The following is a 16,541-nucleotide window of genomic DNA, read 5'->3' on the forward strand; positions in this document are numbered from 1 at the left end:
AACTTACGTTGGATATATCTTAAGAGTCTTCTTAGCGGGCTAAAAGTGTGGGTTATCAGGAAACCAGGCCCAGGACATTATAATAGCAATCCAAAAGTAATTTATAATTTTATACATTGGTCCACACCAAGAGGACCATACTACAAGCAGGAACACACCTGCCTCAATCCTCTGCTCATTGCATTGCTCAAGAAGCACTTTTCGCTAAAGACTAATGATACAGTATTACCAAGGCTTAATAACGGTGTTGTAGGCAGTAAAGTATAATCTTTGATTGCTATGGAACGAAAAAGTTATATTTTATATGGAGAGAACAAAGGTTGCAGTGTTTTATTGGATGAAAACCTTCCATTCCGATTTTGAATTATTTTATATTTTATAGTCACAGCTATGTATACATAGATCAAGGATTTTAAACTGCAAAGGGTCTGTCTTGGGTGAAACTGTTAGTGTGAAAAAAGCTTATAAACTATTTACTTAAAGTCAAGCAGACTAATAAAGCAGTATATAGACAAACATAGAGAATTACACAATGGACCTGGAAAAATATTACTAAATAATAAATGATTAGAAAAGAAGAATAGTTTAAGTTATCTGTAAATTTATGAATTTGGTTTGAATTTACTCATAATGGATTCCAGTTCATTATAAATAAATTCAAACTTCAGTCTCGTTTATTTAATTAAATACATGGCGTGCAGTGAGATTATTTTTAAAGAGATGTTGTTTGTAACCTGACTGTTTGAATTTTATTTTCATTTATTGAAGAATAAATTCATACTTTTTCATTTCACAGTTAAAATAAAGGTTATTAAAATCCAGAGACCCACAACTTTATCTGAAAGTTAAACATAAAGAAAACCTTGATGTAATAACTTTTTTAACTAATTTTATACCATGATACCTACAGGAACAAACAAACAAACTTACGTCTAACTGTAACTAAGAGCACTTTCAGAAATTCTAATGAATTAGAAGTGAGAATTCAGTAGAGCTGTGCTGTAAATTGCATGTAATGCAGTAGAAATGCATGGGATGTAGTATTCACTAAACAATCTTTGATGTCTGAGGCCCACTGACACTGATTTGTCTTAAACGGTCTTGATAGGGTCGTTAGCCTTAAGCAAAACGTCATTAGGAGGGTAATGTCCTTAATGAAGCTGGGTTTGGGAATTGTGTTATTATGAGTGTGTAGTCAGGGTAGGACTGCATGAGCAGGTAAGAAGTGTGTGTGCACATCAGTCAGTGTGCTGGTATGCAGCCCTCAGTGAAATTTACACATTCCTGACACACATGGTAGGGATGTAAAGATAAAAAAGGATTTAGGATACTTAAAAAATGATAATAGTATGTTTATCAAATCAGAGTTTTTATTGTAATGTTAATTACATACCCTGCTGTAGAGCAAAGATGTCAATAGTTGGTATGACAACTCTTTATTTTAAATATAATCTTAGGTACAATTTGTGCAGTTTTCTAAGGAAATTAGCTGCTTAGTTTTACTGAACATCCTGCAGAACAAGACACAGTCCTTCTGATGATTTTGTCACACATGCTTCTTTTTCATGCATGCAGAAGCATTTTTTTCCTTTGTCTGAAATGTGGTCTTTTACATAATTTGCTGCATTCTTTTTTGGCATAAAGATATTTTTGTTAATTACATTTTTTTGCTGATAAACGTATGTTTGGAAATCAGAATTTGTTTGTGCTATCATAAAATAAACACGAATAACAAAGTTTGTACAAGAAAAGCAGAAATTTTGCACAGTAATATATAGAAACAGTATATTCCCTAGCAGTTATTTTGAATGTCTAGTAACATCCCTTTTGCCATCTGCCTTTAATTCAATGATAGCCAAAAAAACAAAGTGAAGTGGCTCTATTGGCCTGCATTTAATTATTCATAGCAGGACACAGGAGCAGTTGAGGAAGTGGATAAACAATACCAAATGCTTAAATATGCATTAGTGGTTAGTATGTCTGATGCCACATGTGTTCTTTGTGGTGTAAGTGTAATTTCTACACTGTATTTGAGGGAGGGGTGATGTGGACCAAAAATCTGGTTTCGGCATCTCTGTATTTTAATCAATACATTTTATACATACACTTTGTAATTAGTCATATGGGTCTATGTGTAGATGCAGAGGGAAAGTGGGGGGAGTGTAAGAGACAAAAGATAGACACAGTGGCATGACTTCACAGAAGAAATGGGTCAAGCAATGTAACATCAGATTATATCTTAACAGTAGTGTCTTATCCTATATCTCGTTTCAGAATATCTATACACCAAAACAGGGTATTTTATTGCTCCTAAACCACCAATATTATTGCAACAGTTCCATCTGTTACTACAGAAGTAATGTGATCGAACAATCACCTAAATAATAAAAAGCAGTTAATACAGCTGCCGCTACTGTCATAGCAGCTGTATTGAAAATTAATAAGCACTATTATCAATGGTCAGATTTTAGCAATATGCAATAAAAGAGTTAATATTAACAAGTGATAAGCATCAGCATGGAAAAATGCAAGCCATAACTTTATGTACTGTAAATCTGTTTGGCTTTAAAACCAAAAGAATGTTGCCCTAGGTTAGTGCTAAATAGCGAAAAGAACATAATTTGCCTTTACTTTAACATGCTGTTGGTGTTAATGTTGGTTTCGAGCATGCTGCGGTGTATTCACGCGCCTGTCGCAGTGCATTGTGATCACTTGTGAGCTCAGCGAGAGGCTGGTCTCAGGATTCGAGCTCTCAGTATGAGCTGAGATGTGACCTCTATTTCATCTCCAGTGTGTAGCTGCACTGGGAGCGCTTGACATTTCCCCATTTCAGTGAGCGTGAATGGTGGGGGACAGCTCTTTACCACCCACCACACATGCGCGCGCGCACACACGTACACAGGTTGTGTCTAGGTACACTTTAAAAACTCTAACCTTAACTTCGAAAGCATAAAGAATACCTTCAGGGGTTTCGCTGGTAAATAAAAACGAAAATAGGCAAAAGAAGAAGAAAAGAAGAGATTTCCTTATGGAAACCAGCAAAGCTTTTAGATATTTCTATCATGGTGTCCCCACCATGATATTAAATCATGCCAACAGACACACACCACTCCGTTGTCCATTCCAATCCTTTCTCTCTTGTTATGTAACTCTGGACTGCTGCCGTATTTATTTACTTTAAGGCCATATTATATAACACACTGTTCTTGTTAATCTGTAACAAAAGTGTCTAGTAATGTTTCACTGATATTTATCCTTTGTAATGAATTAGTTGATAATTGTGCAATTTAAAGAAATTAACTGTCACATTAAAAAGGTGTGTTTTACTGTATGACAGTACCAGTCTTCAAAGCTTCATAATACACACTTAGCAGTGTACCTAAATAGTAATGACACCATATGTTTCCCAATTCCATTTATATGTTACCATAAAAAGTTTATTCTTAATATTCAATAATACATGTGTGAACAAATAGTGTTGCCTGGCATCTCCTTTGCATTATAACAAAGCAGATGCAACGGTGTTGTTAGAGCTCCATACTAACACCTAGTGGCTTGACAGCAACATGACCTCTTCTGCTGCTGCTTTTGAGTAGATCGCCAGGTTAAACAGGATTCGTGGTGGTCTAGTTGTGTTGTACACTTGCATACTCTAAAACCTAAAACATTTAGGCTACATTGAAGACTCAGCACAAAATATATTTTTATTACACTCTATAATCCGTTTTCTTCTTTGTTTAATAGTGACAGTCAGTGCAGTGTGTCATGGGTGTATCACATATATTGTATGTGATACACCAGGGCGGATTTATTCAGCGTCATCTGCAAGAAGGTCAGGTAGAAGCGGACTGTAAGAATCTGCAGCCACTCAGAGAAAAGTGTAGAGGGTAAACAAAGTGAAAAAAACCTAATAAGTGAAAGAAGTTTGTATTTGATGATGTTTAGCTAGAGAACTAAAGATAGATAATGATTAACAGAAGGTGTTTGTATGGTTCTGCATTTTTCTGTTTCACCCTCTGTTGAGTCATCCAGTGCATCTGCTCATGTCTGTCCATGTCTCAGGCTTACGGCTAACATGACACATGACAACCTCAAGAACAATATGGACAGATTTGATTTATTAAATACATGACAAAGACAGACCAGGCAACAACAATAACAAAAAAAAAAAAGAAAAAAAAAAACACAGGAAGTGGCCAGGTATTGTTGGAGTTAGTGTAAACCAGCTCAGCTGGTCTTTGAGCCAAGACCAGTGTAGCAACTGTTTTCATTTTTCATCTCCTGTTCCTCATTAGCTTTGTACACTGACAATTTTTCTTCAGTCCAACTATAATCATTTTGATTAGAGATTCCAAATTAACTGTTTACATGGACCGTGATCCATTAAGATGCGTGTTAATGTGCTCAATGCATTTAATAAAAATCTACCCTTTTTTTGACATGTACAAAGTGGTTCTGTCCGCCATGGAGCGTGTAATCTGCCGAATATATAACAGTTGAAGAAATAGAAGCAATGTTTTTGTCGAGCTTTGAGTTCAGGTTAGACCTCTTATCTTTCCTGTTAATTCCCACCCTCTACATTATAATTGGTTCAAAGAATTTAGTCTCATTTATGATTGGTTAGATGCTTTTTCTAAGTGTGAAATGGTGCACCAATCAGTGCCCCTTCCTCAGCCAGAGACCCAGTGGCTAAAAGTCTGAAGCCAAGACTGATGGGAGAGAGTTGTTCCCATGGAGTTTAGCGATCAGGAATGGAAGCAAAATTTTCCTTCCTGGAAACTCCAGGTGATCTTATGTTACCGCCATTTGGGGGCGAACATGCACAGAAAGAATATATTTATTCTAATAAGCGAGAAACAATCAGATTAAATGTTTACATGTATAATATTTACCTACTAAATGGATTATCACAGGTTTACACCCCTCACCCTGTTTCAATTAAAAATTTATTCTGAGCAGACCGGATCAGGTCAGACTGTTCCGATTGAGATAATACATTGTTCTGTTTTATTCCAATGATTTCATTAGAAGTGGAAAATTAGCGTTCATGTTCACCTAGTGTGGCAGCTCAGTGAAAGTGCACAGTAAAGGTTTTTATTCTTATAATACTTCTCTCATAGTGAGAAAACTATGCATGTTTACTTTTGCAGCAGTTAGCTCTCAGATTTATACGGTCGACAAATGCTCTTGGGAGAGTAAATAAATAAATAAATTAACGAATCAGCACCTTTAACCTAAAGTGCAACACGTCTACTAATTATGCATAATGTCTATTCTGTTTCCACCAATGATCACTAAATTCTCTTGAAGGTTTTTTATGACCATACCAACTTTTGTGCTATTAAATATTTAATTTTTATTGTCATTTATCTTCTGTCTATTAGTTTTTCTAATATTCCATTCCCTATTTAAAAACCTAAAGGGTTTATCATGTGTTCACACTGTGTTGAGCTCACCAGCCTGCTAAAGAAGGGCTTATGATACCATTCGGGACATGGCCTAAAGTGTTCAACAACACACAATAATTGCACAAAATAAGTTTAAAAATACTTGCACTATGTAGAATAAAATGCCTTAAACACTGGTTAGGTAAAATAAGGAATGTTTTTGTGCACTTTCTATAAACACTGCTGATTAAAACTATGAGAAAATTCTTAAGTAGAACACTCTGAGTTGCCATAATGATCATCTCAATAACCGTAAGTAATGTTAAAAAGCTTTTGGATAGATCTTGCCAAAACAAAAAACAAGCAAAAAACAAACAAACAAAAAAATGGCAATATGCAGGCGTTGTAGAATTCATTTGCTGTGTATATGTTTGGAGTTTGTTATCAACAAGGTTACTTGATGCCAAGAGTGTGGTAATAGGGAAGTCGTGGTCATGCCATTCGGCGTCAGGGCAAGATGAGATAGAGCTCTGTGGGCCTTTGGGAGGAAATGCTGTCCACCTTATCTTATTCCGTTACACCCCAGAGTGACTACAAGTGAAAGTCAGGACGCCTGATAGCTTCTTCTCTAACTAAATTTCTGCTTGTATACAGTAACCCTATCACAACATGTTAACATATTAACAACATGTTAGGTGATTTAACTTCTACAAGCAACCTGATAACATGTATAAGAATTCGATCTCCTCAATATGGTGTCTATTGAACAATAAGACCTCATTGATAATTGAACTCACATAAAAGTGCTCGGTAACGTCTTTTTAGGTATTACTGGGAATTATACAAACCCCTTTGTAGAAATTCCTTGGACTTGTTAACCAAATATGAACTTTTTTCTAGTTTTACAATACATCTTGACAGCTAAGCATAAGATGCTGGATGTAATGCTATGGAGTAAAGACTTTTAAGTGCATCATTACTATGTTCGTTGTGATCTTAGGTGACTCCGGGCATCAGTTTTTTGCTTTCTCGCTCAGTCGCCTGCAGGAAAGCCACTCTGACATTTAAGCCCGGTGGCTAAGGGCACAAAGATGTTCATAAGGAAACACAGAATCATTGGTACACATTAGATAAGGACCTCCAACACGGCGACACTTTCACAAGTGTGTAAACATAATAGTGAACATTTTAAACGTTTTAAATGATAGATGATAGTAAACATCATAGAAATAATGCTTTTTTTCTTTTTTCTTCCTGAATTGAATGTAGCATGTCTCCGTCTTGAAGCTAGTGCAGAGGTAGTCAAAGAACAGAAATCTTGTGTCGAGTGATAGTCGAGATTCCTTAGAACAAATGTTATTTACAGTAAGTAAAAGTCCTCCATTTACTTGTGTACCTGAGTAAAACAAATATTTAATGTAAATTGACTAAGGATAAATTACATAAGATGACAAGGATAAAATTAGTGCTTGTATTCACAGTTGCCTTTTTTATAGTTAAAAAAAATTCTCACTCTTACTCTCTCTCTCTGCTTCTGACTGTGAATGTAGGGCTATGGTCTGTTTTTTCGTTGCCGTCTGCAACCAGCTCTGCTTCTAATTTCAAACACCTGTTACGTTATTAGACGCGTCTCGAAGAAAAGGCAAGGTATACAATTATTTATAATAGTCACCAGGTGGCGAAATTCCCGCTTCAAATACTACGAACCACTGTCATTCGGTAATGCAATACTGTCGTTTATGTGACCTCACATAAGAAGATCCCACCCCCCAGTTTGTATTTTAGCCGAAGAATTAACAGACAGGCTTTAAAAGATTTCTGAGACCTGTGTTAACTTGTTGAAATAATAGTATAATATGGGACCTTTAAAAGAGGCTGGTGAGGGAATAACTGCAAACATTAAATGTAACATTTAGGCAATAAAAAGTATGTGAGGTTATTAAATTAATAGAAAATGATGTCAACAAATAGTTAAGCTAGGTGTGTGTATCCTGACTATCTGTACTCCACTCCGTCCTATCAGTACCATTTATATTCATCAAGAAGCTTTTAAATTACTTATTTTGCTTTTATGTTGTTATTGTTTTACTGCCAGTAACGCCAAGCACAACTTACAATGGGGTCTCACATTATAATGGTAAAGATCTAACCAGAACCAAGGATACAGTATCTAACTTTGTTTTGCTCTAAACACAGTATGACTTCTTTCTTTTCATAAAGTGTGAAAACAGGGCTGGGATGACATCCTGTCTTCTTCTCCTGTGGCATCGCAGTATTTGTTGTCAGTCAGGAGGTTGAGAGATATTTAAAATGCTTGAGTGCAGTGACTGCCTTGGTACTCGTATTACTATATAAATCAACTGATGATTCATCTAGCGTGAATTGTCTGCTTGTATCACGTTTGCTTTGCCAACATAACATCCATAATCCATGCTGTCATCATGTGATATATATTTGGTAGTCAAGCAAAACTGTTGTTCTTTGTCTGAAGCCAAAGGATTTTTTTTATAGCCCAGTTTTAAATCTCTTTCCATTGCCTCAACATGCCCCATGTCAAAGGGCACACCGTCATGATATGGTAGAAGGGACAGGGACGAAATCGTATTTTGAAGCCACTTTTATTTATTGGTCAGAAAAAGACTATCTTTAAGAGACTTTGAGATACTTTTTCGTTCATTGGGAAACTGGCCCGAGCATCTTGTCAGACTTTTCTCAGACAGTCTGAGAGCTGTGGTTGTGTGTTCATACCTGCGTAAACAAGCTATCATTTCAGGTATTTACATGAGTAAACATACTTTGAAAATATTCATAGTTGGTCCCTGCCATCATGAAATCTAATTCTTTGATGACACCAAAGTCAAATTTTCATTCATTTTCATTTTATCCTGTACAGGGTTGCGGGAGGCCTAGAGCCTATCACGGTACACTTCGGGCTTGAGGCGGGGTACATCCTGTACAGGGTGCCAATACATCGCAGAGTGCGCGTACGTGCACATGCACACACTTATTCACATACAAGAGGTGATTTGGGAATGCCTAATAGCCTAGTCTGCATGTCTTTGGACTCTAGGAGAAAACCGGAGCACCAGGTGGAAACCCACCAGGCGTGGGGAGAACATGCAAACTCCATGCCCACAGACCAGTGGTTGGAATCGAACCCTTGCTTACCACTATGGTCTGCTGCCCTGGTTACAATTTTTATGTCTTAATTGCATGAGAAAAGCATGTCTGTGCTCCCTGAGGGATTGCTGATTTACATAAATATCTTTCACTAATAATTTATACAGTAATATACCGTAGTTCAGTGGGATTGTGGACTGATTCAAGGATTATCCCATTTCTATATAGTCAGCAGTGCTGGTTTGTTTTTGCTTTGTTAGGAGAATTCTTTAACTGGGGATTCGTTGTTTTTGTTAGGTCTGCCTTTCATGACCCATGTCCTTTGTCTTCTTTTTTTAACCAGATTTCCTGACAAAAACAGCCTTTTCTAACTGTTAAGCTGTTAGCTGCTCTGTAACGTCGGCCTGCCAGAACCTCCCTCATGGGGCCCCTTGACGTTTACACTCAGACATCCAGTCACACAGTCTTTCCCAGACACACACACGCACACACTCACACACATAAACCTAAACACACTGCAGCCTAGAGCCGGCTCTGCAGCACAGCTCTAACAGAGTGAGTGGAGTTAGGATTGGCCGGTTTGGCGTGAAGGAAGGGCAGAGTGCTGGGAGGTTTCTCGTAGGATGAGTTAGAGTATGTTGGTTTAACACGTGCTAGGAGGTGAGAAAGAAAGCGCTTTGTGTGTCTGCGCACACAAAGCTCACAAGCTCTGCAGTCATACCGGGCATGAGAGACAGAACACATGGGCTTCCAAGAGGACAAGACAACACACGCAGCCTTGAGATGACACATCCCCCTCCCCTTTTCTTCTTCGGTCTTGCTGCTTTCCTCTGTCTTCCCTAAGGCTCCCATCCTTTAGCAAACAGGGCTGAATTAATCAGAGCTGTCTGCGCTAAGAGGATCAATAGCTAACGCTGTGCTGTACATGAGTGGAGCAGGCAGACTCCGTTTACTCTTGATGCATTTTCACTGCTTGAGGGTTGTGTGAGTGGGACCTGCCCTGTTGTTTTGCTCTATGGCATCCCAGCGCATTGCAGGACGGCATAGACAAAGGAACTTTGTGCTTCCCGAGGCTTCCTGGATGCACGGGCATGCAGCTTCCAGTTGAAAATGACACAATTCATTTGGACAGAAATACAACAGCATATGAGAATATTGAAGGGCAGTGCTGAGACTTCACAATGGGATGACAGTGACATTTTTTCTCTGCGAATTCTGTGCAAAAAAGCAAGAAAGTGATGACTCCTTTAACATGCTTTGCTTTTGGTTTGGACTCACTTTTATGTGGGTCTCCTGGCTGGTTTTCTTTTAGCATCTTTTTTTTTTTTTTTTTGGAATTTACATTCTTATGTGTGGACATGGTTATTTCTTTTGCCTTACAACTTTCTTATGGAGTTAATTTAGGACTATGTCTTTGAAAAGGATTTAAGAAAAAGTATGTAAGGAGTGGGAACAATGACATTCTCTAGATCTGTTTGAGGGATTTTTTATTTTGTAATTTTTTTTCTATTATCTTACTTTGGCTTAAATGAAGACTGGCTGTAGTTACACAAGACGGGATCAGAAAATGATGCAAGTCAATAATTTCCCACTCAGAAGGCATTCGTGGATATGGTGAGTGTTAGACTCTGTATTGATATCTTATGAAAAATAAAACAAACATGGGTACAAGCAGCAGATGTAATGCAGATCATAACCCCACACAACCCTGTCTAGACACCATACACGGACATTTGTCTGGTGTCTACCTGGAGATTTGTAATACAAATCATTGTCGGGGGGGCACATCTTTTAAAACAATGTTAATTCACTGTGCTTTAGTAATGCTAATGAATATTGAAAGGCCTAGATTCAGTTTAAATATTAAGAGGAATCAACCCTACTTGATTCATCATTAGCCTGGAATGTGTTGTCTGGTATGAACTGCACTATGACAACAATGGACTTACTTTAGGAGGTTTGGTCAAACCGAGCATTCCGTAACCTAATTAAAAAATGTCTGTGCTTTCAGAATTTTCTCAGAAATACACTACCTTCTGCTCATGATCTCATTCTAACATTTCAGTGACTTCAGTCACAGCGACTTCGTATGAGCGGCAAAACTCTTAATACTTCACCATAGAAAGAAAATAGACTGTTTATGTTAAACACAGAAAGCTCAATGAATCAAAGACAACAGGCGTTGCTTGCTGAGGTTACAAGACTTACGTCCTGCCACCACCAAGACCGTGACGTACATTGATGGCGCTTGACAGGTGTACATGAAGTACAGTGTAACCTTGTACACTTGTTGAAGGATCTGTTGTGTTTGCCTTCTTTAAGACTAGACAAACAAAAGAAGGGAGGCAAACCAGAGTCAGCCGCATGACACATGACTTTCAACAAAGCCAAGCACTTAGCGTATTAGCTATACATTTCCACCCATACCTAAAGCACTTTCCAAAGAGTTGCTGGGAAAGCATGATGTCGTCACTAGAAGCGTTTCTTTCATGAGTTTATGAGTCTGCAAAACCCTTACAGTAATAAATCTATGATATGAAGAACAACCAATTAATTGCAGGAGAATTAAATGTGTCATTAATGATTTCTGGCATGTGTGAAGCTGCTGTTAGTGTAGACACTATTTACACACTGCAGGGTGGAGTTAAACTTGATGCATCCACATCCTGCTGCTTGGTGTAATAAGCAAAAGCCAGCAGATACAGTCCTTGTCTTTACCTGGTTTCTTCATGCTGGGAGGATTATATGAAATGTCTCCATTGCGTCAAGCTCAGTCTGAGGTTTCATATGAAAGGTGGTGGCTTATTGCATATTTGGACAAAAACTTCTGTACAGAAAGTTTCATGATTCCATTAAAAATGTATATTTTGTTTAAATCTACAGTAGTCTTAGCATGCATGGTCAGCAGACATGGCAGACAATATATTTTTCAGGAATATAACATTTGGCTTAAAATATAGCTAAAAGGGACACCATTTTTACCGGATGTACCTTTCTTAGGATTTTTTTATACAGTATCTACGTAAAAACAGTATGAGTTGTAAAGTGAGTGGGACCTATTTCCAGTAGCAAATCAAAGAAATATAACATTTGGCCATATTTTGTCATAAATGTCACTTCTTTTTTATGTAACTGTCATATTTAAGCATTTTCACATAAAAGGGGAGCGGTGTTGTACAGTTCTGAGAATCCTACAAGATGTACTTTATATTTTCACTTATTCCGCTTTAGAATATTAGCTATGTTAACTTACAGGTTCTGAAGTTGAATTTTAAATAGTGTTAAATGGAAAGCTAGTGTGCTATGTAGAGTGTACCATCCCTTGTTCCATACACCAAGTAGTACCCTTGATCAGAGGAATTTTGAGATTCAGCCTTGTGTTAGGACTTTGTAGCTCACATTATCCATGCACTGAACAACATGGATGGGTTAAATGCAATTCATAACAACTTAGAAGCAGTTATAAAGTATACAAAGTGTTGGAAATAAGGACATCAAAGACGTTATCAGATGTGTTTTTCTGCTGAAAGTGATTCTGGGACTAGTTTTAAATGTGGATTTTTTCAGGCAGCTGCTCTCCCCTCTTTGCAGTACTGCAGACTGTATCAACCTACTTTCACCTATTCTGGTGACCAACAGTTAGTGTAATTAACATTTGTTTGAATATCGGGGACATAGGGTGACACACATAGTTAAATGTCTCAGTGCTGTTATGCTCTATATCAGCATTCGTTACTGTTGTATAAAAAAGCAATATCGCACACACATCTACAAGGCTGTGATTTCCTGTAGACATGAGTCTGACGTACAGTATACTCCACTCTTGCTTATGCCGTATTGTTTAAATGAGGTTGTAGCACCACTGTGAAGTACTGCAAGTTTAAACAAGAGCCTAGATAACAAATTTTTTGTCATAAACTTAGTTAGTCAAACAGTGGTTAAAAAAGAATTTTAACAGAATTAAGTTGTTTAACAATCGAGAGCACGTGTTTGCAATATGGTGCGAGAGTTCTTAGCTTTTAACATTACAGAAAGAAATATGGTGAAATAATCCAAACGTTCTTAATCTGTCATGACAAAAACCTAAAAAAAAAACATGCCATTTACATTTGTGGTTTACATTTCATAGTTCTTTTGGATAAAGGTTCTTAGCTTTCTGAAGCAGGAACCTCATCTCATAGGATATACTGTATCATTGAACATTATCAATATAAAATCATTAATATAAATGTGTGTCTGTAGTATGGAGCTGTGGATCAGCAGTGACTCAATCACACTATTCAGTTAAACTTTTAATCTGCTTTGTGACAATGTTTAATATTGTTATTTATTGTTTCACCTGCTATGCGGAAGGCCCGGGTTCGATCCCCAGCTTGTGCCCAAACCCTAGCCACTAGATGCAATGCCGATCCCAAACCCAGATAAAATGGGAGTGTTGCGTCAGGAAGGGCATCCGGCGTAAAACCTGTGCCAAGCTTGTATGTTTGGACCGGATGGTCTACTCTGGCGACCCCTTGCTAGAAGCAGCCTAAAGATACAAAAACAACATATATATTGAATTACAATTCAGATAGACCATCTCCACTCTAAGATAGACTATGAATGAGTGTAAATGAGTAAGAACACTTTTTATGTGAGTTCCTGGTGAGCTGCAGAAAAAGGAGCAGAAGAAAAAATCATTATTATGATTTGTGTGGTAGGTAAATTGCTATAATGAAAAATCAATAGAGGGTAATTAAGAGGACAAGCATTTTTTAGCTCATCCCCTAATATTTAGAATTATTTTAGGCATCCGGTTTCACCGTGTCCTTTAATACATAAATATGTCAGCGTATCTAGTTTTAGCAACATTTTTATTCTCTAAATCCCATCTGTTGGCTCTAATGGGCCTAATCAAATACTGTAAGGATTTTGGGCAATAATGAAGGATTAAGCAACACCCAACACAAGAATGGACTCTGTTATTTCTTACTACACTGCAACGTCATTCTGCTCAAACCTTTGTCGGGCTGTGACATAAAACACAGCATGCAAAGACTAGTGTTGAGTGCCTAAAGGTAGCCAAAACAGGTGTGTGTGTGTGTGTGTGTGTGTGTGTGTTGTTGATGGGTGTGGGTATGTGTATAACTATGACTGTTAAAGTATGAGGTTGCGCTGGTATCCCAGCCAGAATATCCCCAGTTTAGGAACAATGGGTCTTTCTTTATTCTAAAATCAACGATAGCTCTGATATTTGTCGCCCTTCAGGATTTTTATGATCACATCCCTAACTGAACCAGACATGTCCTTACTTATGTTTGTTTTATTCAGAATTTTGCTCACATTCTTTTTCCAGTGTAGTAAAATGAGTCATTCTATAGCCGGAGGTCTGTATGCTTTGGTATTCCCTCCCATCATCAAGGCTGTGTGCAAGTCCAGGCATCAATTCTGCCTGGGTTTTTTCTTTGCACTTCCACTCCTTCATATTAAAAAGGTACAGTGTGTATGAAATGTGTTTTACAATAATTAAGTAATTATGAAAACTAATTCTTACAAATACCTTAATGCACATTTAATATTAAACAGTGAGGACCAGACGAACTGAACAGCAAAAGTACAAAGCCCTAAGGCGAATGCTAAATTAAGGTAATGGTAAAACAGACAAACTTTCTGGGGATTTTATCATTAGGATTATGACACCAGGTCTGTCTTAAATAAACCAGTTAGTTTTAGTGTTTAGACTTGCACACAGTAGATAAGGTATACGGCAAAATATACAGTACTAAAACTCATACATCTCGGACGTGCATTTGCCTTTGTCAACGGGGAATAGCTCCCGACACACTTGTTCCCAGTAGTGAAAAGAAGTTGTGTTGTGCATTAGTTGTTGGAAATGGGTCTCTCGATGGAGGAAAAAGTATTCATATTTGAGTATTATTTCCTCTCATATGGAAGTGGTCATGAATATGGACCAAGTTTACAAAAGGTGGCAGAATAGCTCCTTCCCATATCTGTCCCATTCCCCCGATCTTACATCGGCTGATGGTTACTTGTAGGGAATGTTAAAGGAGTCTGTTCAACTGTGAAGATCCGACAAGAACTGTGCCTGCATTACGCAAACAAATCGTCTCCTTTTGCAGGAGTCTGCAGCAGCAACATTTGTTTTGGGAATCAGTGTTGAGAATCTGCGTGAATGATATGAACACTGTCTACAGCAAAGCAGTGCTTTGAACACACTTCGAACACTTATATCCCGCATACCATGCTAAATTAGTGCAGGATCTGCAGCTGCCTGGAAAAATGGCTTGTGGTGGGATTCAATGATTCATCAGAACAGCATTTGTGCATCTAGATACTGATTGAAGTCTCTGAAACCGTACTGATGGAATAAACATAATATCCCATGGGTGTTTTTCATTTTTATCAAACTATTTAGTGAGTAGTTGATAGTTTATTTAAAGGTGGAATCATCCTGACAGAGACCTGTCCCATCAGGGTAGAAATGTTTCATTCAGATAACCTACTGCTAATCTTTCTTCTAACCGACAAGAGAGTGCAAAAAAAAATACTCATGTAATGCCCACAAAGCATAATGTGTCACTTGTCTATATGTTCTACCTCACATGTATGATGTGCAAATGCCAACACCGTGCTCTTGTTAAACTCATAACCCCTAATTTCCCCAGTTTATTAACCAAAAGTTTGGCCAATTAATGTGGCCAATATGACATCAGACGGGAAAGACTTATTTAACCATATTTCAATACTCTATCATGTGGTTATTATTTTTAAAATATTCATGTAATGAATAGTATGAATTTGATGGATTGTCTCTCGTGGTCAGTCACCTAAAAGAATGCTGAGGAAAGGAAGAGTATAAAATTTCTGTTAGTTGATCCCATCATTTCTCTGTGATCGACAAAGCAGATTTCCTAGTAATGGTGACTGTCTCTTGTCTGTTGTTTGCTGACAGGATTGGACCATATAATATTATTGTCTTTGGAGATAAATTCAATCAAAGTAAAATTTATATCAGATCTGTTTAACTACCATATATTAACTTTTTACAGTATTAGAGAAAGTACCTAAATATTGTTGCTGTAGACTTTTCCATAATGGAAAACATATTGGTTTTTACAAAGTGCTGACACTTAAGATGCCTTTTCATAAATGTCAAATAAATGTAGCCTTACTGAAAGCTCCAGCTTTACTACAAGCTTTTCCTTGTTAAATAATACATTTGTAGTCCAGTTGTTGTTGGAGTGTGGTGATGAGGGCATTAATATAAACTTTGCTTTTATAGAACCCGATAAGGCAAATCAGATTTGAGAATTTGACGTGTTTGATTAGATAGTGTTGTGTTAAGTCAGTCGGAATTACAATTTCTGAATTTCATTTGGTGATACTGCTTAGATCTGTAAATGTGTTAAATTTGGTTGAGACACTAAAGCTAGGAAGCTGCCTTTTCCAAACATGTACACCCTCCAATCTGCAAAGCCACTGAAAAACACAAAACTGTTATTTATATTAAAAAAAGCTATAAGTTGTTTTTATCCAAGGTTGGTTGGCGGTCTTTAAGCACGTTGTCCTGTGGCTTGTGTGTGCGTCAGTGTTGGCCTTTGGATAGTTTAATAGCTTGGGTTTTGGGTGGAAGTGGAGGGGACAGGAGGGTGTTGTGGTTGGGTAGCAGTGCCACATCACTGCGGTGGCTCCTTGCCCTCCTGAATGCTGCCTGTCTCACGTGCTGCACTTTAGAATTAGGCTGAAGCATGTAGGAAAGGTTTTCAAAAGACTATTATTTCATTTCGCTTAAACGGCAGACACAACTTAAATCAGCAAGTGTTCGGGGCTGTGTATGAAGCTTGAAGTGCATTTCATTGCAACTTACTTAAAGAGAGAATACTCTCTCTTGTACTCTTAGCCACAAAGTTGTCTGTGTGGATCATAAATAACAACTAAAATAAATGTCAAGTTTAATTTGGCAAGTTTATTAATTTATTTCTTTTTAAATAAGATATTCATCTTTTACCCAGGTTACTTGTTGCAATTAAGTTT

At 37.5% G+C, this 16,541-nt stretch overlaps 1 protein-coding gene across 4 annotated transcripts in view; it reads left to right on the forward strand.

Moving 5' to 3' along the window:
• Positions 1-16,541, forward strand: part of LOC128545545 (cAMP-specific 3',5'-cyclic phosphodiesterase 4D-like) — a 184,541-nt gene that overhangs the window by 117,020 nt on the left and 50,980 nt on the right. The window contains exon 1 of one of the 4 annotated variants that reach the window (XM_053515925.1): positions 9,024-10,121. The exons of the other annotated variants lie outside the window; for them this stretch is intronic. Coding sequence (XP_053371900.1) covers positions 10,036-10,121 — 86 coding nt within the window. The 5' untranslated portion in view covers positions 9,024-10,035. Of the gene's footprint in view, positions 1-9,023; positions 10,122-16,541 lie in introns of those variants that run through there. 4 annotated transcript variants of the gene reach the window in all.

This window comes from Clarias gariepinus, chromosome 17 (genome assembly GCF_024256425.1).
Source record: "Clarias gariepinus isolate MV-2021 ecotype Netherlands chromosome 17, CGAR_prim_01v2, whole genome shotgun sequence".
Taxonomy (NCBI): domain Eukaryota; kingdom Metazoa; phylum Chordata; class Actinopteri; order Siluriformes; family Clariidae; genus Clarias; species Clarias gariepinus.